This window comes from Pan troglodytes, chromosome 2 (assembly GCF_028858775.2).
Source record: "Pan troglodytes isolate AG18354 chromosome 2, NHGRI_mPanTro3-v2.0_pri, whole genome shotgun sequence".
Taxonomy (NCBI): Eukaryota; Metazoa; Chordata; class Mammalia; order Primates; family Hominidae; genus Pan; species Pan troglodytes.
This window is the reverse complement of record NC_086015.1, coordinates 130,500,987-130,524,454: the sequence shown is the minus strand read 5'-3', so window position 1 is coordinate 130,524,454 and position 23,468 is coordinate 130,500,987. Positions and strand designations below refer to the sequence as shown.

The 23,468-nt window shown below is 45.5% G+C and overlaps 1 protein-coding gene across 1 annotated transcript; it reads left to right on the top strand.

The window, feature by feature from the left end:
- The first annotated feature begins 4,339 nt into the window (after nucleotides 1–4,339).
- Nucleotides 4,340–7,930, top strand: PRR20G (proline rich 20G). The gene is made up of 2 exons (XM_016940292.2): nucleotides 4,340–4,398; nucleotides 7,074–7,930. The coding sequence occupies exons 1-2, from the start codon at nucleotides 4,347–4,349 to the stop codon at nucleotides 7,652–7,654; spliced, it is 633 nt and encodes a 210-aa protein (XP_016795781.1). The 5' UTR covers nucleotides 4,340–4,346; the 3' UTR covers nucleotides 7,655–7,930.
- The last annotated feature ends 15,538 nt before the right edge of the window (nucleotides 7,931–23,468 follow it).

Genomic DNA, 23,468 nt, shown 5'->3' with positions numbered 1-23,468 from the left:
ATTTAGGTAGCCATTCTCCTGCAAGGAGATAAGCGTACTTTCCCTTTTTTAAAGTGTAGGCTACAGATAGTGACTCCCAAAAAATGCAGCAGAGAAAGAGAGGGGAAAATTAGTTTATGGTGGAGAAACCTAACCAACACTGTCCCAGCCAGGTGACCAGGACGAATACCAGCAGTGATAAGCCAAGTTGATAGTGTGCACCCTAGACAGGATGGGATGGGAATAGTTCTTTCCCTCGGCAATCTTCCTTACAAAAACACACTATTCTAGTAGGATCGTGAGGAACACATCAGATGAATTTCAGGAGAGGACGTCTTACAATATACCTGACCAGTAATCAAAGTGTCAAGGTCATCAAAAACAAGGCAAGCCTGAGAAACCCTTGCACCTAAGAGGAGCCATTACTAATTGTAATGTGGTACCCTGGATGGGGTCCTGAGACAGAAAAGGTATGTTAGGTCAAAACCGAGGATAGACCAAACATAGACTTTAGTTAATAACGATGTATCAGTATTGGTTAATGTATCAATAATTGCTATTTCCATAATAATTAATTATGACAAATATACCATGCTAATGTAAGATGCCAGGAACGATAAATTTTGTGTGGGTTGTATGAGAACTCTCTGTGTTTTTTCCAACTTTTCTGTGAGTCTAAAACTATTCTAAAATAAAAACTTATTTTTAAGAATCCATTAAGCATATCATTAGTCATCAAGGGAATGCAAGTTGAAACCACTATGAGACACCACTCCACAGACACTAGAGTGGCTTAAAGGAAAAGGATCAGCAACATCAAGTGTTGGCAGGGATGTGGGAGTGCCTAAAACCCTCACACACTTTGGGAAGGAATGTAAAATCTCACAACCAATAGGAAAGCAATTTGATAATTTTTTATAAATCTAAAAAAAAACTTGATTATTCGACCCAGAAATTTCACTTGTAGATATTTGCCCAAGTAAAATGAAAGCATATGTCTATCCAAAGTCTTGTACATGAGTGTTCTTAGCAGTTTTCTTCATTATAGTCCCAAACTGGAAACAACCCAATCAACGTCCATCAGCTAGTAATGACTGGATAAACAAACTGCGGTCTATTAATGCAATGAGACACCACTCAGCAATGAAAAGGAATGAATGACTTATGCATTCTACAACATAGATGGACTTCAACAACATTATGTCAAGCAAGAGAAACCCGGCAGAAAAGGGGGTGTACTGTATGCTTCCATTTATGCGAAATCCTAGAACAGGCAAAAATAATCTGTAGAGATAAAAAGCAGATCAGTGGTTGCTGGGGCAGAGGATAGGGGAAGGGGGCTGACCACTAAAGGACACAAGGGAGCTGGCCCAGTGATGAAATTATTCTGTATTTTAATTGTGGGAGTGGTTACCCAAGTCTACAAGTTTATCAAAACTCATCAAATTGGGTACTTCAAATGGATGCATTTTACTGTGTGTAAATTGTACCTCAATGAAGTTGATTTTTTTAAAAACAAAAGCAACAACAACAAACAAATTGAGAGCCTAACTGGAATTACATTACTTATACACTATATATATATATATATATATAGTGTATAAGTAATGTAATATATAAATATATAATATATATTTATATAACTATATATAAAATATATAAAAAATATATTTATATAAATATAAAAAATATATATATTTATATAAATATATAAACATATATATTTATATAAATATATATATAAATATATATTTATATAAATATATATAAAAATATACATTTATATAAATATATATAAAATATATAAATATGTATAAATATATATATATATATATATTTTTTTGAGACAGGGTCTGACTCTGCATCCCAGGCTGGAATGCAGTGGTGCAATCTTGGCTCACTGCAGCCTTGCCCTCCCTGGCTCAAGCAATCCTCCCACCTCAGCTTTCCTAGTGGATGGACCACAGGCAAGTGCCACCACACACGGGTAAAATTTTTTTTTTGGAAGAGATGGGGCCTTGCTATGTTGCCCAGGCTGGTCTCAAACTCCTGAACTCAAGTAATCCTCTAACCTCCATCTCCCAAAGTTCTGGGATTACAGGCATGAGACACCGTGCCTGGCCAGGATTTTTAAAACAGCATTATGGGAGCAGGGTGTGGCGGCTTATGCCTGTAATCCCAGTCACTTAGGAGGCCTAGGCGGGAGGATTGCTTGAGGCTAGGAGTTTGAGATTAACCCCGGACATCACGGCGAAACTTTGTCTCGACAACAACACCATCACCCAATTAGCAGGAGTGGTGGCGTTAGCCTGTGGTCCCAGCTACTCGGGAGACTGAGGTGGAAGTATCGCTTGAGCTTAGGAGTTCAAGACCAGCCTGGGCACATGGCGAACCCCATCTCTACAAAAAGTACAAAAATTAGCCAGGTGCGGTGGTGCGAACCTGTGGTCCCAGCTACTCGGGAGGCTGAGACAGGAGAATCGCTTCAACCCGAAAGGCGGAGGTTGCAGTGAGCCAAGATTGCACCACGGCACTCCAGCCTGGGCGACAGAGGGAGTCTCCGGCTCTTTAAGAAACAAATAAGCAAACCAACTAACCAACCCTCTGCAGGCGCCCTCTTCTGTCCTGGAGTGTTTCCTACTCTCTTCCTCCTCCCATGTGCCCGTGTATGTACCCACAGCAGTAAACGCACGAGGTGTGTGTCTTACACGTATCTCCAGCCCCATCGCCATCTCTCTGAGCTCCAGACCCTTTTTACAAAAGGCCACTTGACATCCTCACTTGGTGCCTCAAAAGCTTCTTCAACCCAACGTGCAGAAGCCAAGCTCCCCATCTTACACTCAGCGCAGCTTCCTGGTCCACCTTCGTCTGAAGGAACGGGAGGCCAAGGCTGCAGGCTCCTTCCCTCCAAGGGCTGTTCACACTAGGCTCACTTTCCCTTGCAGATTTCTCTCCCTCCCGGGGAATGTTCTCCACCTCTGCCGCCCACAGTCCTAGCCTAACACGATCCTGCGCCCAGCCCCTAGGGCTGCGTAGCCTCCTTGCCTCTCGGAGTTAACCTGGGCACCCTGAATTCTCTCCTTCACAGCCAGGCTGACCGTTTTTGAAATGTTCACCCGCTCAGGACACCGTTTGGTGGTTTCCCGGAAGAAGACCAGCTCCTGCGGCCCCCGCCCCCACCTCACACACCCGGGGCCTGGGCCTGGTCTCCCCCTCCATTCCCGGAATGGCCTGGGCTCCCTTCCAGTCCGGGCCTCAGCGCCCCTTCTTCACTCCCCTGCCTCCCTCCCTGCCCTTCCCAGCCAGGTTCATGTTGACTAATTTCAAATTCCAAATTCCAGACTTCAGGGCAAATATCCCCCCGCCCCTCCATGCTTTCCTTCACCATGCTCAGATCTAATTAAATCAAATCTTCCTATTCGCTACTCTCACGGCACCACACCTCCCTTTTGCTGGCACTTAATTGTAATTATGAATTTTTTTCCTCAACGATTAGATTGATCAATCAACCATTGACATTTATGAACAGGGGCTTCTCGGTGGGCTTTATTTGACAAGCAAAGGACTGGCCCAATGGCCTTCCAAGCCCAGTCAGGCCTGCCCCAGCTGGCCTCGCCCCTTACCACTCCCATCACGTGATGGCCTCACCGCCTTATAGGAGGGAGCGCTCGTAACCGCGAGCAGTCAGCTTTCTGCCGGGCTCCGAACTAGGACCGCTGGGTGCTCCCTCCCTCCTGCCTGCCTGGTAGGGGGCACATTTGAGGGCGACGTCGGAGCCATAGCCGTGATCCCGTGGACACCTCCAGCTCCTCAGGCCTCTCCTCATAGAAGATAGCCAGCTGCAGGGAGATCAGGTGTGTGTCTGGGTGTCCCTGAGGGGTGGGTAGAGTTTGCGTGGGTACAGGTGGGGACAGAATCCTCAGTGCTCTAGAAGGCCGAGGCCACATGCCTTGTCACCTCTGTCTTCTTCGCAACTCTGTTCCCCATCCTCCATCTTTTTTCTCTCTTCCGCTAAGGAGGGATCATTCCTCCAGGAGGCCTAAGTCTCCCTGGTACCAGCTTTGCCTGAAGAAACTGGGATAAGTTAATCAAGCTGCCTCTAGGCCAATCCCCGCTTGCTACTGGCTCCACTTGGAAATTCTTTAAAATGTGGAAGTCTCCCCCGACCCCAACTCCCACCTTCACAGGATCCCCTTGGCTGCGCCCCGCGGGCTCAGTGCAAATGCTCTGAGACCCGCGAGCGGCAGTGGCCCTGTAGGAGGGGGTGAGGTGGGGTCCGCATCGCTGCGTGACGCTTGGGAAATTAGGCTGTGGTTTAATACCCTGACAGACGCGTTTTCCTCCCCACCCACTCCCGCAGATTCCTCATGGGGGAACCAAGGCACTCGAAACGACCTCGCTTCCTGGCCCCAAATCAAGGTACCATCAAACGCCTACCACTCTCTTTTTAATTTTTTCCAGATTTTTACTTTACCTTTGGTATTGACTTATAGAACTTAGATATGCAAATGTGACATGTTATGAAATGCAGCAGCCCATGCTCCTTCTCAATCTCCCACACCTTTGGGACCACCACCTCCATCTGGGTAGCCATTTCTTCTAGCATTTCCTCTCATTCTTTAAATAACATGCGTACCCTACTGCTATTTCTTTTTCCGTTTAGACTTTATTTATGGTCTTCCCGCTAGAGTAGTGGAGTATTTAGCTGTAGTTCACAGATTCCCACCACCACCACCACTCACCCAGCCACACCCATCCCAGGGCCCACACCCTCTGCCCCTCCCCCACCGCCCAGGAGCCAGTAGGACACTGGGATTACTTTGCACCTCTTGCATAACTTGAGTTTTCCAGGACTTGACACTTCTCCTGGGTTATTATGTGTTTACTTATCACGAGTCTATCCCTCAATTCTTCCCCAATTACTTAAATTCAAACTCAATCAAGCGTTCTCTCAGTTTCACTTTCTCATAGCCTGCTCCAACCGGGACTGGCTGCTCTGAGTCACCTCCCAGCTGCCACTCCAGGATCTCCCTTCCACATCATCTGGGAAATTCCTTTTCCTCTTTTGAATTTTAACCCATTTCCTTTATCTGGTGTCTTTTTCTTTCTTATTTTACTTTTTCTCTTTGGAAGAGTGAGTCCTTACACTATGTCTCGATCTACGTATGATAAGCCAGTACTCTCACCTTGTTCTTTTCTGGAGGTATTGGAATTTGATGGCCATTGCCAAATTATTCTTGAAAACATTTCCCTTCATACACTGTCCTAAATCTTTTAATCTTGTCTAGTTTGATAGGCACATTACAAGAAAGCATGCCTTGAAGGGAAATTATTTAAGATCTTGCTTGTCTGCAAACATCTTCATTCTGATTCCTAAGGGATACTTTGGTTGGATATCAAATTTTGGGTGGGAAATCCATTTCCCTCGAAATTTTGAAGACATTTTCTATAATCTTCTAGATTTAATTGCTGCTTTTGAGGTGTCTGATTTTTGAGACATGTTGAATCCTGACCCTTTCCATATGGCCTTTCTTCCCTTTCTCTTTCTCCCTCTCTGGAAGATTTTAAGATCTTTCGTTGTCACCAGCACTCTGGAATTTTATGGGGATGTGTCTCAGTAACAATACACTTCTAATTTTCTTATATTTTATCTTCCTTCCTTTCCATCATTTTGGATTTTTGCTCTCTTTCCTGGGAGATCTTCTTAACTTTATCCTCCAAAATTTCCATGGAGATTTTCATTTCTGATCTCATAATTTTAATTTCAAAAAGCTGTAGTTTTTCTGAATATTCCTTTTCAAAAGTACCCTATAATTGATTCATGGGCATAATTCCTTCTATCTCTCTGGGGATATTAATTATAGATGTTTTTGGAAAGTCTCATCTGTGGCATAAACTGTTTCCTCCAAGTTGGCTTTTCTTGTGTTATTGTTCTATCTCTTATGTTAGAGCCTTTCCTCTGATGTTTGGTGATATCTGATTGCTGCTTATAGTTTAAAAATGGGACCCAGAAGAAGCTGTTGGGAGCTCCAAGCTCGTGGATGGGGCTTGTTGATTGGGTTCCACAGAATAGATATGGTTGGGCTATGAAATTGGGCAACCTTAGATGTCAGTTTCTTGGGACTTTTTCTTAGGCTACACAGGTTTCCCAGGGAAGAATCTTCAGATGATCTTCAATGCCTACTCTGTCATTGATAAAATTTCTGTAGACGTTTGTCTAGTTTCGGACTTCCTGTTCTGTTCCATTGCTCAATCATGTATCTGTGTGAACGCCTCCCCTCCCTGCCAAACTAGCTTATAGCTACCCCAGGCTTTTTTCCTCCTGGAAGCCATGCAACTACCCCCGGCCCTCCTGTCACCTGGAATCCTCTCCCTCCCTGCTATCCCTACTAATCCTCTCCCGCCTTTGCCTTGCTAAATCCCACCCATCCTTGATATCCCTGGCTTAGGTTAACTTCTCCAATAAGACTTTCTGATCATCTCCTTCCCAATACATGTTAAGATGCTTACTTGCACCTGATAGTAATCTAAACATTTTTCTTGTAGTAACTCAGTTCTTGTAAGGACCCAGGGGTTAGCATGTTATTATACTAATTTATGAAAAGGGCCACTGATGCCCAGATAAGTGAAGCTGCCTGGGAATACAACGCCAGCATTCTGGATACGGAGCCACCTCCCTTATGATACCTTTCACCTCCCAGCTGGTCACTCATTAGCATCATTCATTTTTAGGTGTTCTGTTTGTCTCTCCTACTGAGGTTTAAACACAGTGAGGGCAGGCAGTGTGTCATTTTTATTCAAACTCAGCCTCTGTAGGGAACTGTAGACTCATTTACTTATTAGTAAAATGGCAATCATAATATCTGACTGACAAGGTCATTGCAAGGACTTGAGAGGCTCATGGAAAGTGCTGAGCCCAGGCTAGGCCCTTGGACAGAGTGCTCCTGAGGGCTCACCCTGCAGGCATCTCCTGACCCTCACTCTGTTTGCCCGGGTTCCCCTGGGCCCTGCCTGAACCCCTCTCCTGTTCTCCCTTCCTGAAGGCTTCCTGGGCAGCCCCTACTCCATCTCCTTACACTCTGCTTCTCTTTTAGCTTCAGGTGGGCCTCCTACAGACCCAGGCTGCTCTGGTGTGGACCGTGAAGACCCTGTAGACCCAGTCCAACTGGCAAAACCCACTGCTTATGTGAAACCCATGAGACGGGAGCCCCCAGCTCGCGCACAGCCAGCTCCTCCTGCAGGAAGAGGCCAGCGCGGGGGAGGAAGCTGGCGGGCAGGTAGAGGCCGCGGCAGTGGGGCTGGGCTTCTCGGGGCCCTGGGCGAGAGAGTGGGGCCAGGCATGTACCTAGTCCATCTGAATGACCATGGAGAGCTAGGCTACCAGGGGCAACTGGAAGTCAGGCAGACCCCCGCCTTCTCTTTTACTGAAGCAGCTCTTATGCCTGGAATTGTGCAGGAAGGCCCCAGCCCCCATGCAGCCCAGCCTGAGGTGGGGCTTCAGGAGCCACCTCCTGCTCCTGGGCCTGTGGCTGTGGCCAGGCAGACCATGTTGGCCCCCTCTCCCTCCCTCAGTTTCAGGCCTCCGGGTGGCTCATCTACTTTGCGCATCGTGCAGACCTCTAATGGCACCATCGTGCAGAGTGTCCCAGTGTTCCCTGCCCACTCTGCACACTAACCTCTGTCACCCGTATTGCTGCCAGCCTTCTTTTCTTCCACCTGGTCTTTCCCCCATCCCCAAACTCTAGCCCCATTTCTGCTCCACTCCTCCCTGCCCATCCCAGTCAGAGCCCTTACTTTGTGTTGTCATGAGCCTCCAAGTCCTCCTCCCAGGATCCTGACAGTAGTCCATCTGCTTCCAATGCCCCTCTTGCCTCCGCTTTGTATGTTCTGTCAAAAATACACATGCATGGAGTTCCTCAATGCTTATTCAAATAAACCAGCAGCTCTCTGAGTCCTTTTAATGTGCTTATATTAAAAGCCAATTAAAGATACTTGGGATGAAAAACAAGGTTGTTGGAATCCAAAGTTAATGTTGATGGTTTGAATCACAGAATAGATAGGACTGAGGAATAAAAACTAGATATTTGGGCAAGAGAGAGATGGACAGTGTGACAGAGCAGTCATCCATGGAGCTATCATGGGATCCATTGTCCTGAGGATCCACAGATAATCTAACGTGGAGCTCCCCAGGGATCCATCATCCTGGGGATCAGATGTCATGTAACATGGAATTCTCCCAGGATCCATTGTCCTGAGGATCCACAGGTTATGTAATGTGGAGTTCTTCTGGGATCCATTGTCCTGAGGATCCACAGGCCATGTAATGTGGATCTCTTACAGGATCCATTGTCCTAAGGATCCACAGGTCATCTAACATGGAGCTCTCCCAGGATCCATCATCCTGAGGATTCTCAGGCCATCTAACATAGAGCTCTCCCAGGATCCATCATCCTGAGGATCCACAGGTCATCAGAAATGGAGCTCTCCTGCAATCCATCATCCTGAGGATCCGCATCTCATCTTAGGATTCATCTAACATGAAGCTCCCCTGGGATCCATCATACAGAGGATACTCAGGTCATTTAACATGGAGCTCCTTCCAGATCCATTGTCCTGAGGATCCACAGGCATCTAACGTGGAGCTCTCCCAGGATCTGTCGTCCTGAGGATCCACAGGTCACCTAACATGGAGTTCCCCCCAGGATCCATCATCCTGAGGATGAGAAGTCATCTAATGTGGAACTTCCCTGGGAACCGTCGTCCTGAGTATCCAGAGGTCATCTATCATGGAGCTCCCCTGAGATCCGTTATCTGTGGATCCACACATCATGTAACGTGGAGCTCCCTCACAATCTGTCGTCCTGAGGATCAGAGGTCATCTAACACGGAGCTCCCTCGGGATCCATCATCCTGAGTATCCAGAGGTCATCTAATGTGGAACTCTGCTGGGATTTGTCATCCTGAGGAGACACATGTCATGTAACGTGGAGCTCCCTCACAATCCATCGTCCTGAGGATCAGAGGTCATCTAACTTGGAGCTCTTCTGTGATCAGTTGTCCTGAGGATCCAGAGGTCATCTAATGTGGAGCTCCCCCAGGATCCATCATCCTGAGGACCCACAGGATCCATCATCCACAGGATCCAGAGGTCATCTAACATGGAAAGCCTGAACATTTGGATGACAGCAAAATACGAGGAAATTATGACTATATGAATTCTCCCGATGAAAGAAAGATGTGAATCCTGAGCGGGCTACAAGAATAACACCCTTTGGGAGTATGAAGTATGGTAGAGAGAACATTCCAAAAGCTGCCTGAGAGCTGAGACCTGCATGGAAAGCAGAATTAGGCTTACAGTAGATTTTGCATGGCAGCATCAATGACAGTGGAAAGCAATGGTGCAAAATCCTTAGAGCTTTGAGAGGGAAGTAACTCTGAATCTAGAATTCTATGATCAGTCAAATGTTTTGGGAGTGGAGGAGGCAAGAAGTGTCAGCTCAAGGGCAAGACCACATGAAGAGAGAAAGGGCCTACAGAAAAAGGAGAAAAAGTGAGACTCCTACTCAGACTGGACCTGAAGCCTGAGCTTCCCCTGAACTTAGAGTACACAACTTATATAGTGTGCAAGCTACTAAACCCCTTTTCTGTTCAGGGCGGTTTGAATTCAGCTGTTATGTACAGCGAAAGTATGAATAATGTTTTTCAGCCAGGGAAAAAAACCCAAAAAACCTAGAAGTGGGATGCAAGAAGAATCAGAAAGCAAGGAAATTAGTTAGCTATATTATTAAGTCTAGATAAGTAAGATTCTGGAAGAAAGATGGGTGATCTAGAATTAAAATTCCAGAAGACTTTGACATAGACATTTGGGGCATGGGGGACTTCAGAAGGACCTAGACATTATTAAAGTTCTTGTCTAGTTCCTGGAGATGACAGACAGGCTGAATATAAGAGAACAACGAAATTCTAGACTCTGACACGTTTATAAGTTGAAGTGTATGTCTCCATTGGGAACCACGACATGAGTTGGAATAGAATGTAAAATTTCGAACAGATTAAGGAAAAGGGGATCAAAGAAAATTTGATAGTTCAAACAAAAGGCATGGGGGGTTAATATAAACAAGGAGAGTGTGACATACTTACGGTGCTAAATAAGGAATCAGTAATTAGATGGCTTTGTCTTTAGCTTTCTCCGGGCTTTAACGGGAATATTTTAAACATTTCACCATTAAGCAAGATATTTGCTGTAGGTTTCTCATAGATGTTTGATAAAGTTGAGGTAGTTCTCATCTTTTCAGAGTTTGATAAAAGGTGTATTATGAATTGGATTTTATATTTTATTAAGTAGGCTTTTATTAGCTGATTTCGAGTCACTTGTAAAAGAAAATGTCCAAGTAGCATGAAGAGAATTTTTCCCAACAAAAATTTTTGTCTTGTGTATTCAATCCTCTTAAATAAACCCTTCCCTTTGACTTTTTTTTTTTTACTATAGCTCTTTTACTAAAATTTCACAAATTATGAATATAAAATGTCTTTACCAAAACCAGAAAAAAGAGACAAAAGGTAGAAAAACAATGTCGGCTGTCTCTAGTCTTCATTCTTATTGTATCTTTCACCATAATCACACGCGTCTATATAAGCAAATGTGTACATTAAAAGCATCATTTGTGGTTTGATTTTACAAACACCCGGCATGCCATCCACCAGGGCTCATGCTGAAGTGACTACAGGGTCCAGGCAGGTAACTCGGGTGTGGCAGATGTGGTGGGGACCAGCGCCTCTCTTGAGCCCATGCCCCCTCCAAAGTGGGCAGAGGTGACTTAGTATTGAAGCACAGCATGAACCCCAGTGGGCACACTGCAGTGGGAGCTGCTTCTTGGGTTGCCACTGGGGTCTGTTATGCATAAGCCTACAAGCACCCTCTCAGACATCCTACGCTCATGTGCCACTATCTCCTTGCTGGGCATCTGTCTGCAAGATGCACAGGCTTTAGGTTGTGCAGGCAAAGGTCTGCTAATAGGCTGCTTCCAGGGTGCTTCTACTGCCAAAATGCTTCACTAAACATTTGTACATGGTGTAAGACAGGGTCTCATTCTGTTGCGCAGGCTGAAATGCAGTGGTGCAATCATGGCTCACCACAGCCTCCACCTCTCGAGCTCAGGTGATCCTTCCACCTCAGCCTCCTCAGTAGCTGGGACCACGGGCATGCACCACTATGCTTGGGTAATTTCTGCATTTTTTGTAGAGACAGGGTTTTGTCATGTTGTGCAGGCTGGTCTTGAACTCTTGAGCTCAAGTGATCCACCCACTGTGGCCTCCCGAAATGTAGTGTGAGCCACTGCACCTGACCTTGTGTTTTTTAACTTTGTAAAATAAATTCTCAAAGTGAGATTCCTATGCCAACCAGTACGGCCCTATTTTATTTTATTTATTTTTTAATTTAACTTTTAAGTTAAATTAGACCCCAGTGTATGTTGTTCCCCTCTATGTGTCCATGTGTTCTCAACATTTAGCTCCCACTTATAAGTGAGAACATGTGGTATTTGGTTTTCTGTTCCTGTGTTAGTTTGCCAAGGATAATGGCCTCCAGCTCCATCTGTGTCCCTCCAGAGGACATGATCTCATTTTTTTTTGTCATGGCTTCATAGTATTCCATGGTGTCTACCACATTTCCTTCATCCAGTCCATCATTTATGGGCATTTAAGTTGATTCCATGTCTTTGCTATTGTGAATAGTGCTGTAATGAACATATGCATGCATGTGTCTTTATAATAGAACGATTTATATCCCTTTGGGTATATACCAGTAATGGGATTGCTGGGTTGAGCCATATTTTATTTTTATAGATACTAAGAAATTGTATTCAAATTAGGTGGCATCAATGCCAATTCCAACCTGCAGTGATAAGGGCACCTCTTCCCCACACTATCTCCCCAGCAATAAATGTTGGGACTCTATAATTTTTGCCAATCTCTTAGATGAAAGTATATTATCTCATTATCGTTCTAACTTGAATTTTCTTGGCTACTAATAAGGTTTAGTATCTTTGTATGCATTTATTGGCCACTTTTGTATCTTTTTCTGTTAGTTGCTAATATATCTTTTTTACACAATTTTTTTGTTGGATTTTATATCTTTTGTGTATCAATTAGTAGGAACTCATGTTAGAAATTCATAAGTGCTACAGGTGTTTTTCCCATTCCAACCTTTCTCTTTTGGCAGGACTTGGGCTGTCTTTGGCCTGCCTGTGTGCCCAGCCTCAGCTCATAGCAGACCTCTTCCTTTGGCCCCGTTCCCTAGGTTGGTTTTCTGGCTCCTGGCCTGGGCTCTGCTCCTTCCACCTGAGGGCCAGAGGGCCACATCTGCCACACAGGTGTCCACCTTGCAGTGACAGCAGTGTGGGAAATGATTTTCTAATCATTTCAAGATCACTCTCAGTTGTTTCAGGATTTGATCATAGTTCATGATAAACTTGGCCAATTCACAGGTCACTGCTAGCTCAGTGCTCCCCCACTCCTCTTTCTTTGTGGGGTCACCTACATTCTTCGAGGGACTTGCCAAGATGCAGGCATGAGGAGGCTCTTCTAGTCCTAGGGAGACATCAGCATTCTAGATCCACTGCTGAGAGGTCTTTCTACTTCTATTCATGGCACTCTGGGTCCTCTGATCTTCTTCCAGATGACTCGAGTCTGCCCAGGAGAACTTGGATGACCCCCTGCCCTCAGGTGGGTAGAGACTCCACTGTCTGCCTCAGGGCCCTTTGCCAAGGTGCCCCCCAAAACCCATTTACCTCCACTCTTTACTCAAAGGTGGCAGGATTCTAGCTCATGACCCATTGTCCTGCTTTTCTTTGCTTTGTCATTTCCCTCCCACTTCTATCCACTTCTGGCCAGAGGGCAAGTCCCAGACCCCCCTCCTGCACCAAATACTCCCACTTTCTCCCTGACTGTCTCCCTCCCTCCAGCTCACAGGAGCTCATCTTGTCCTGTAGAGTGGGTAGAGTGCGGCCCAGATAGTCAAAGATCCTTTTATGCCTCTTCTCTGTAGCAAAACCTTCTCCCCAGAATGTGCTTTGAGTCTTTGGATTTGGGTAAGCAAAAACTAGGATTTCAAGACTCATTTTTTTTTAACTATAGATTTCAATAGTATATTTTGCAAGTTAAAAAAAGCACATATCTCAGCAGCACAGAATCACAAAATCATTTATATCACTTTTGGATTTAAAATCGTATCGTAATCTTGCACCATTGATGGACTGTGAGTGTAGAATGCTATTAATGGGTCTAGGAAGTTGGGAGAATGACTGGGGTAAAAGTGGGATCACATTTAGTGGCTCATAACCGAAAACAAAGATAACACTGGCAGAAACAAAACCTAAGCTTATTTCTCTCTCACATGGAAGAAGTTTGCTGGTTTGAAGTCCAGGTCTTATATGGCAGCTTTGGGGGCTTCGTCTTGGTGCTCCATTCTACAGTGTGTCTTCTAGTCGCACAATCACCTCATGGTCCAAAATGGCTGCTAGAGTTCCAGACATCGTGTCCTAGTTCCAAGAAGCAGGAAGTAGAGGTAAAAAAAACCCCAAAACTAAAAATGTGCAACCTCTGAGTCATCTTTCTTAGAGCAGTCTTCCTGGAAGTCTAGCAGTAGTACTCTTTCCCTTCTGGCTCAGCAGCCCAAACTGTTACATGGTCATGCCTGGCTGCAAGGGAGGAAGAGAAACAAAATTTTTGAATCATTGCTGTTCCAAGTAATATCAGGGTCTGTCTTAAGGAAGAAGTGGAGAATGGATACAATGTAGCAAATAGCAGTCCCCAACATAACAGAGTAAAATAAATTGCAAAGAAAATAAACATCTGTTAATGCTTTAAAAATATTCCACCACAAACCATTTTTGTCAGGCATCCAAAACTATTACTAATATTTTGAATAGAAGTGGGTTTGTTGAACATTTAATTTAAGTAAAAAATATTTTTACAATGTTGAGTCTTTTTATCCAAAGCTAAGGTATCCAAAATGCATGTCTCTGTTTACTCACTTGTGGAGAAAGGAGGGGCTGGCTATTTTGGGGAGAGGGTTAGCTCCTCAACAACCTTCTCAGTTTTATTGGAATTGGGCACATTGCTATGAGTCTGTTTGGCTTTCTGTTTATTTCTGAGTCAAGTCTGTCCCCAACACAGCTTCCAGGCTGCTCCCCCTCCACCATCTTGTTGAGTGGCTCTCAATTCTGCATATCCATGGGAATCAGCTGGGGAGCTGAGAGGTGGATAATGGCCAAACCATTTCAAACCACCTCAGAGGGGTGGATTTCACCAGCTTAGGGTGTGGCCTAGGCAACAGGGTATTCAAAACCTCTCTAGATGACTTGTATGGGTGGGCAACTTTTGCTATTCCCTAGTTCCCTGGGATTGTCCCTTGCAGTCTATCCTGAGATGGCTGCTAGGAGGGCTGAATGAATCCTACAATGTTGGCAAAGGTCCGGACTACCTTGCAAGGCAAAGGGAGCATGCACACATGAAATCCTAGACCATTTGCCTTCACTTTTACATAAAAGATCCAGCTGCAGAATGGTACCGAAATTAATGCTTCCATCCAGAGCTCACACTTCTCCTCCCTGAAGAACAAAATTTGGCCAAACCCTGAGCTGATGAAATCAGGAATATGTGCAAAAGGAGTATGGGGTGCTTTTTCTTCAGAGTCTGAGGGTCTAAGTAGTCCCAATGATTCAGGATACATTCTAGAGGAATGCAGGCTGAAGATGGTTGGTTACCCACCTGGAAGAGAGGACAGAGGAGGGAAAAGGTTTTTTCCTCGTTTCTCTACAGTCTGAGGGTCAACGGAGTCCCAGTGATTCAGAATACACTCAAGGGGAGTGCAGGCTGAAGATGGTTGGTTACCCATCTGAAATGAGGGAAAAAGGCATTCCTTTGTTCCTTTCTCCTTCCAGTGAATACCCAGGGCATGTGAGGGAGAGAAAAAAAGGTGTACCATTTCTTTCTTCTGACCTTATATCCCTGAGTTCCAGTGACCTGTGCAGGTGCTGACTGTGGGTGCAAGTGCAACCTTCACACATGAAGGCAGGGGAGGCATAGCCAGCAGGAATATTCGCACTCACTGTGTGGTGCCTAAGCCTCCTGCTGTCAGTAACCTTTGAGTTCCCTAGACCTTATCTGTGCCATGGATGTGAGCATGACCTCCATCCATGAAGCAGAAGGGCCCTAATCAGCAGGAATTAGTCATACTCACCTGTGCTGTGCCCTAGACTTCTGCTGTATTATGCCTTTGAATCCCTCAGATCTAGTTTTCCTTTCTAGGGCCTCAAACCAAAACTTGGGAAAAAGATGTCTCAGGAAGGTGTATGGATCCATTAAATTAGTCTAAGTTGGCCCTCACCAAATTGCAGCCAGCAACCAGCAAGGCAACTCCTCCATTGCTTCCCTGTCATAAACAGGTGAAGCTATGGGACCAGGTCCTCCTCAAACGAGGGAGAGAAAGGGAGTCCTGGAAATTGGGGACCTGGTCTCATGAGATGCCTCCCAAAATTACAACTTAAGTGTAGGGGAGGGGAAGGTGCCTGGGGAAAAAGCCTCTTGTCCTATGCTTATGGGTTCCTTCAGTAGGGGAAAGAAAACTCTCAATTGTTATATTCTTCTTGCTTCCAAGAATGGACAGGCACCACATTGTTCTCATTTACCCTCCTGATGACTAAGCCAAATGCTCATTCTACCCAGCAATATTTCTGTGGCTTACAACAACATTCTTAACATTTAACAGGAGAGGAGACAGGAACCATGACAGCTGGAAAGAAAGAGAGAGAGAGAAAGAGAAATGAAGGCAGGCACCAGAGGTCCTTTTGCCGACACCCTAACAGGTGGTTGGGGACTGGAGTTAGTCCAGGGGCTTTCAGATAACACCAAGGTGTAGCCTCAGCCAGATACCTTCAATTGCCCTAGGACCTCCTTCTGGCCCCACAGGACAGCCAGACCTCCACGAAGAGAAATTGGTTTGGAACAAAGCCAACATTCCCAACACCTGAGGGTGATGGTGTCCTTTCCAGCAAGCCTGCCCTCTGTGTCGTAAGTTTGCCAGCCGAGCTAGTCACTTTTAACTGGCTGACAGATGCTCAGTATTTTTCTTTCATTTTAACTATTGTGGAGTTAAGGACTCTGAAAAAAAGGACAAAAAGCAGATCCACTTTTACTCACCCTTCCACAGATCCCACATGAGCCCCCAAAATGTTATGGGATCTTTTGTGTGTCACTTTTCTGGCTAGAAACCTCTGTGGCTGGTGGCACCTTTGCCTGAGTTCTTGCCCTGCATCCAGGAAGAATGAGGTATGCAGACAAGTGGAAGGTGAGCAAGATAAAAAGGAGCCTTACTGAGTATTAGAACAGCTCAGAGGAGACCAACAGTGAGTAGCTCCTCTCTGCAGGCAGGTTGTCCCATCCAGTATTCAGCTCTCAGCAGAGAGGAGGCCTGGAGTGGGTGGAGTGGGTGGCTCCTCTCTGCTGGCGGGTCACTTCAATGAGTGTTCAGCTCTCAGCATAGAGGAGACCCTAGAGAGCGTGGCTCCTCTCTGCAACTGGTTGTCCCCATCTCTGCTGCTCTCATCAGAAAGGAAGCCATGAAGAGTGAGGCTCTTCTCTGCAGCAGGTCATCCCAATGTCTGCTGCTCCCAGCAGAGAAGAGGCCCTGGAGAGGGTAGCTTCTCTCTGCAGCTGGTAGTCCCGATGTCTGCGCAGGTCTCTGAAGCTCTCAGCAGAGAGGGTAGTTCCTCTCTGCAGCTGGTTGTCCAGTTGTCTGCTCAGCTCTGGCTGAACCAAAGGCTTTCATGGGCTTCAGAGGGGAGGAAGTGCATGTGGATTGGTCCATGGGCGGCTATGTGCTGCCTGGAAAAGGCACCACAATTTCCCACTCTGGTTGGGCCTCACCAGGGACTGTCCTCTTCCACTCAGGAATCTGCTTGCCTACTGCGGCCCTTCATGGCACCCATGCCTGGCCCTGACTTTGCTCTGAGATTGGAGCAGGCGCTGACAGCAGAGAGAAGCCAGCAGGAGCAGGCATTTCTGAGCCTGCCAGGGCAGGGGGCCTTCCAACAGTTCGGGGATGCCTGAATCGGCAGCTGTGGTTTGTGCAGATGCAGTTTAACATAGGGAGGGGTGTTGGGGGGGGAGCACAAGGCTTCTGCCTGCTCTGTGGAGGAGGAAGCCCAGATCTACAGCCACAGTTTGGGTGGCTGCAGCTGCGCCCAGGAGGGCAGGGCTCCTGCCTGATCCCAGCCCCCAAGAGCACAGGGAGGCTCAAATCTGCAGCCACCCAAGTTGTGTGCAGCCCTGCCTGGGAGGGTGGTGCTCCTGCCTGTTCCATGGAGTGGAAGGCCTGGGTCTTCAGCCACAGGTTGGGCAGCTGCAGCAGCACCCAGGGAACTCCTGCCCCAACTCAGAAGGGGTGGAGCTCCCACTTGTCTCTGGCTCTTGCCGGCTCCATGGAGCGTGCATCCCCTGCCATGCCTCAGTGCTGCAGTTGGCATGATGGCAGTGGCAGGCTGTCTGGAGCAGCCTGCTGCTGCCATCACTTTGGTACCTTGCTTTATTTTGGTCAACATCATATCTTTGATATTATTTCATGCTGAAAAATTCCATTTTATGAATTGAAGAAAGTGTAAGTATTCCAGCCTTACCAACAGCAACATTTCTCCTTTTTTAAATTTTAGTCCCAAACAATGTGGCAACAAACACCCTCCCACATGTCTTCCGGGTGCACATGAATGGGAATCTCTGTAGATTGGGTACCTAAAAGTTGAGTTTCTAGATAGTAACACAAGTGCATCTTCAACTTTTCTAAGTACCTCCCAACTGCCCTTCCAGGCGGGCCATGCCCACTGGCCCCCAGCCAGCAGCAGTTTACACATCCCCTGTCCTTTGTCAATGCTTGGTACAGCTATACTTCTAAATTTATACATGGTTTTGCATTTCCCTGATGAGCAGTGATATTGAGCAACTCATCTAATGATCCTTGTCCATTCTTGTTCTTTCTGGAATTCCCCTCTCATGCTTAGTCCACCACATCACTAACTTTAAAATGGCAATAATAACATCATTTCCCCAGCAAGTGCTATTAATTAAATGAGACCATGAAGTGAAGTGTTTGGAATGAGTCTGTGCCCCCTTGTTGTGGGTGCTAAGTACTCTATACGTTTGTACTGTGATGCACATATGCATACATTATATCAAGGTTTTACTTGCAGCATTTATGTGTTCTATATCCTTAATTAACTTCTTGTTATTTTTCTTATCTATCAATTTCTGAGAGACAAATACTATAATCTCCCACTATGAGTAGGAATTTGTTCATTTTTCCTTATTTTTTTGTTCCAATTTTTGCTTTTTAGTAATTTAAAGGCTAATTGTTGAGGCACACGAGTTCAATTTTTTATCTTTCTGGTAAATTCCTAGTGAAGTTTTCCTGTTATCTTTATATACTCACTATCTTTTTTCCCAACAGTACTTTTTAAAAACTTATATGCTTAAATACTTTTTAAAGTTTACAATAGATTTATATTAACATAGCTATAGTTATGTTCAAAATTTATTAGCAATTACTTAATTTATTTTTTTCATCTTTTCATTACTGAAGTTTGGACTAATTTGTTGCGAGTGTGGTTCCTATAATTAGCACACTTAAAAATTTAGCTTTATCTCACCTGAGGGTTTGTCTTTAATTTGAGGGTTTAGTACTCGCATTTACTTCTGTCATCTCCTTTGGGGGCATTTACCATGGTTTTCCTTTGTGCCTCTCCCACTATCTTTCCTACCTTCCACTGGTATGATTGAATTTTTTTTCTTTCTCCATTTCACCTTTTCTGGTTTCAGAGTTCTCCAGTGTATTAGGCTGAGCCATATGAAATTGCCATTATGTTGGTCAAAATTAGTCAGATATCAGCAATTTCATATGGTTCAATCCAACACCTCTATTCTTTTAATGATTACTCTTGCTTTTTAACATACATACCTGACTCAATGAAGTCAACAGTTAGTGAAGCTCTACCTTCTCTTGAATGCTATAAAGACCTGCCCTCTCCCTCTCCCTGTCCTCCCTCTCCCCACGGTCTCCCTCTCCCTCTCTTTCCACGGTCTCCCTCTGATGCCCAGCCAAAGCTGGACTGTACTGCTGCCATCTCAGCTCACTGCAACCTCCCTGCCTGATTCTCCTGCCTCAGCCTGCCGAGTGCCTGCGATTGCAGGTGCGCGCCACCATGCCTGACTGGTTTTCGTATTTTTTTGGTGGAGACGGGGTTTTGCTGTGTTGGCCGGGCTGGTCTCCAGCTCCTAACCGTGAGTGATCTGCCAGCCTTGGCCTCCCGAGGTGCCGGGATTGCAGACGGAGTCTCGTTCACTCAGTGCTCAATGGTGCCCAGGCTGGAGTGCAGTGGCGTGATCTTGGCTCGCTACAACCTCCACCTCCCAGCCGCCTGCCTTGGCCTCCCAAAGTGCCGAGATTGCAGCCTCTGCCCGGCCGCCACCCCGTCTGGGAAGTGAGGAGCGTCTCTGCCTGGCCGCCCATCGTCTGGGATGTGAGGAGCCCCTCTGCCTGGCTGCCCAGTCTGGAAGGTGAGGAGCGTCTCTGCCCGGCTGCCATCCCACCTAGGAAGTGAGGAGCGTTTCTGCCCGGCCGCCCATCGTCTGAGATGTGAGGAGCGCCTCTGCCCGGCCGCGACCCCGTCTGGGAGGTGAGGAGCGTCTCTGCCCGGCCGCCCCATCTGAGAAGTGAGGAGACCCTCCGCCCCGCAGCCGCCCCATCTGAGAAGTGAGGAGCCCCTCCGCCGGGCAGCCACCCCGTCTGGGAAGTGAGGAGCATCTCCGCCCGGCGGCCACCCCATCTGGGAGGGAGGTGGGGGTCAGCCCCTGCCCGGCCAGCCACCCCGTCCGGGAGGGAGGTGAGGGGTCGGCCCCCGCCCGGCCAGCCTCCCCGTCTGGGAGGGAGGTGGGGGGTCGGCCCCCCGCCCGGCCAGCCGCCCCATCCGGGAGGGAGGTGGGGGGTCGGCCCCCGGCCCGGCCAGCCGCCCCGTCCGGGGGGGAGGTGGGGGGTCGGCCCCCTGCCCGGCCAGCTGCCCCGTCTGGGAGGTGAGGGGCGCCTCTGCCCAGCCACCCATACTGGGAAGTGAGGAGCCCCTCTGCCCGGCCACCACCCCGTCTGGGAGGTGTACCCAACAGCTCATTGAGAACGGCCCATGATGACAATGGCGGTTTTGAGGAATAGAAAAGGGGGAAAGGTGGGGAAAAGATTGAGAAATCGGATGGTTGCTGTGTCTGTGTAGAAAGAAGTAGACATGGGAGACTTTTCATTTTGTTCTGTATTAAGAAAAATTCTCCTGCCTTGGGATCCTGTTGATCTATGACCTTACCCCCAACCCTGTGCTCTCTGAAACATGTGCTGTGTCCACTCAGGGTTAAATGGATTAAGGGCGGTGCAAGATGTGCTTTGTTAAACAGATGCTTGAAGGCAGCATGCTCGTTAAGAGTCATCACCACTCCCTAATCTCAAGTACCCAGGGACACAAACACTGCGGAAGGCCGCAGGATCCTCTGCCTAGGAAAACCAGAGACCTTTGTTCACTTGTTTATCTGCTGACCTTCCCTCCACTATTGTACTATGACCATGCCAAATCGCCCTCTGCGAGAAACACCCAAGAATGATCAATAAAAAAAAAAAAAAAGACCTTAGAATATGTTTACTCTGATAATCGTTTCCATTTTACATGGTATTATGATGTAATATTTTAGTTTCATTTCATCATCACCAACATAATCCTTATTAATACCATTGATATTTACTGTCAATACTTATTTCACTATACATCTGTGTTCTACCAATTCATTTGCTGTCTTTTCATGCATTACTCTTTTGTTTGGAGCTCAATTTCTCCCTTCCTGAAGTACACTCTAGAGATTTTTAGCAAAGAACTTTTAGCGATAAACTCTTTCAGCCTGTCTGAAAATGTCTTTGTTTCACTGTCATTCTTGAATAATTATTTGGCTGGATATAAAATTCTAGTTTGGCGTCTATTTTCTTTCAGTACTTTGAAGATATTTTTCTGTTGTTTTAGGCCACAGTTGCTGCTGTTCAGAAACTTCTTGATAGTTCAAGCTTTGTTCTTTGGAGGCAAACTTTTGTGCCTCTCTGGGTTCTTTTATAATTTCTTTTTGTCTTTAGTGTTCTGAAGTTTCTCTATGAGAAGTTCAGTCTTCAGTGAGAAACTGAAACCCTGGGCCTCACCTCCTGAGGACCTCGAGTCTGGCTTTTAACTTTGCCTCTTGATGTGGGGACCATAGGCCAAGAAGCTGACACAGGGTGGGTTCCTGGAACACCCACCCTCAGCACTTAGTATAAACCCAAATAAAGCCACAATGCAAGGGTGCTTTAACAACCTAGCCACCATAAAATTCCCACAGTAAATACAAAGCTTGCTTAGAATCAGCCAGACATGCACACACACGGACACCCATAAAGAAACTATCCCATCAGGATTGACATTTTACTGGTTCAGGAAAGATTTGTTTCCTGAAAAGTTTAGTTAATTAAACAATCTGAGAGAAATTATTAAACAAGAATATTCAAAATGATTAAAGGAATGAAAGAAGGCTTATAAATTAGAAATAAAAACTAAATGACACCCAGTAACAGCCAATTTAGAAAAGAACAAAACATATTACAGTGGAGCCCTTTACCCACAGAGATGTGTTCCAAGACCTTCACTGGATACCTGAAACTGTGGACAGGACAAAGCCTGTCTACAATGTGATTTTTCCTGTTCATGCATACCTATGGTAAACTTTAATTTATAAATTAAGCACAGTGAGAAATTGGGAACAATAACTCTTAATAAAATAGAACCCAACCTCCTAAGTGCTGCTTAGTACTTCTTTTTGTTCACACTTAATCTTTAATGCTTATTGCTTATGGCATAAACTGTATGCTCCAAGTATTTCAGGGCTCTGGCTTTATTTTGTGGTGGGGTCAGGGAGTGCCAAACTGCTTTATTGGAGGAATGGAATACAAATGTAAGAGGAAAAATATGAATGGATGTTTTTGTGCAGGGTAAAAATCATATAAAGTTCTGGCTACCTAGTGCTGTGCAACAACTGCCCCAAAACTTAGTGTCTCAGAAGCACTGCTCTATTCCACTCATAGTTCTGTAGGGAAGGAACTGAGGGAAGGCTCTGCTGGGCAGTTCATCTCTGCTCACACAGCACCAGCCGGGTGGCTAGGACTGCTGATCCACCGCCAAGACAGCTTCTCACTCGTGTGCTTTTAAGATTCATTGATTACAGGTGTAGCTATAGGTCATTAATTTTCATTGCTATATAATATCCAATATCTGAATACACCTCAATTTGCTTGTCTATTCTCCTATAGATGGGCTTGGGTTGTTTCCAGTTTCTTTTCCATTATGAACAGTGCTGCCACAATCATTTTGGTAGATAACTTCTGGTGGACATGTGCACATTTTTTTCTTGGGTATATATCAAGGAGTAAAACTGCTGGGCTGCAGTGCTTGCAAATGCTGAAATGTATAAGATTACACTGAAGTGATGATCCCAAATTACATTCCTGTTGGCCATGTTTGAGAGATCCTGTTGATACATATTCTCTTAAACACTCAGTGTCATGAAACATCTTTGGTTTTGCCAGTAAAATGGAATCCCGGGGTTTGTACCTACATATATGAATCACTGGTAGCACTTGGGATCTGCAGACATTGTCTGTTCTGTGCAGCAGCTGTTTTAATTTTTGCCCATTGAGTTTTTTCCTTCTTGTTCTTACTGACTTGAATGTTTTCTGTTTCATCTTGATACAGATTCTTTGTCAGAAATATGTTTTTTAAGCATATTTTCACACCTTGACTTACCTTTTTACTTGATCTTGTCTTTCTATTTACGGAAGTTCTTAATCACAATGTTTTCAAATACATCAGTCTTTTTCTTTTATGTTAGCACTTTTTGTATTTTAAGAAATCCTTTCCTATCTTGAGATCGAAATTCTTACCTATATTTTCTTCTAAAGATTTTTAAATTTTGCTTTGACATTTGCTTTGACATAGTTCTTAATCTATCTGGTGTGGATTTCAATGTGCAGGTATAGTGTGAGGTGGAAACATAATTTAATTTTTTTCATGTGGGTAGCCAATTATTCCAGGTGTATTTATTGAAAAGTCACTTCTTTCTCCACTGGTTTGCCATTCAATTTGACAACCTATGTCATACATAGGTGCATGGATCTGCTTGGGGATGCTCTATTTGTTCCATTGGCCAATTTGTTTACTCCCGTGCTAATACTACATGGTATTCTTTACTAAAACTATAATAAATCAAATCTGGCAGAGTAGCCTGCCTTTCTTCTTTAGAATTGTCTTAGATATTCTTGGCCTTTTGTTCTTTGATTTTAATTTTAGTAGCAAACTGTCAAGTTCTGTAAAAGATTCTGTTTTTATTGG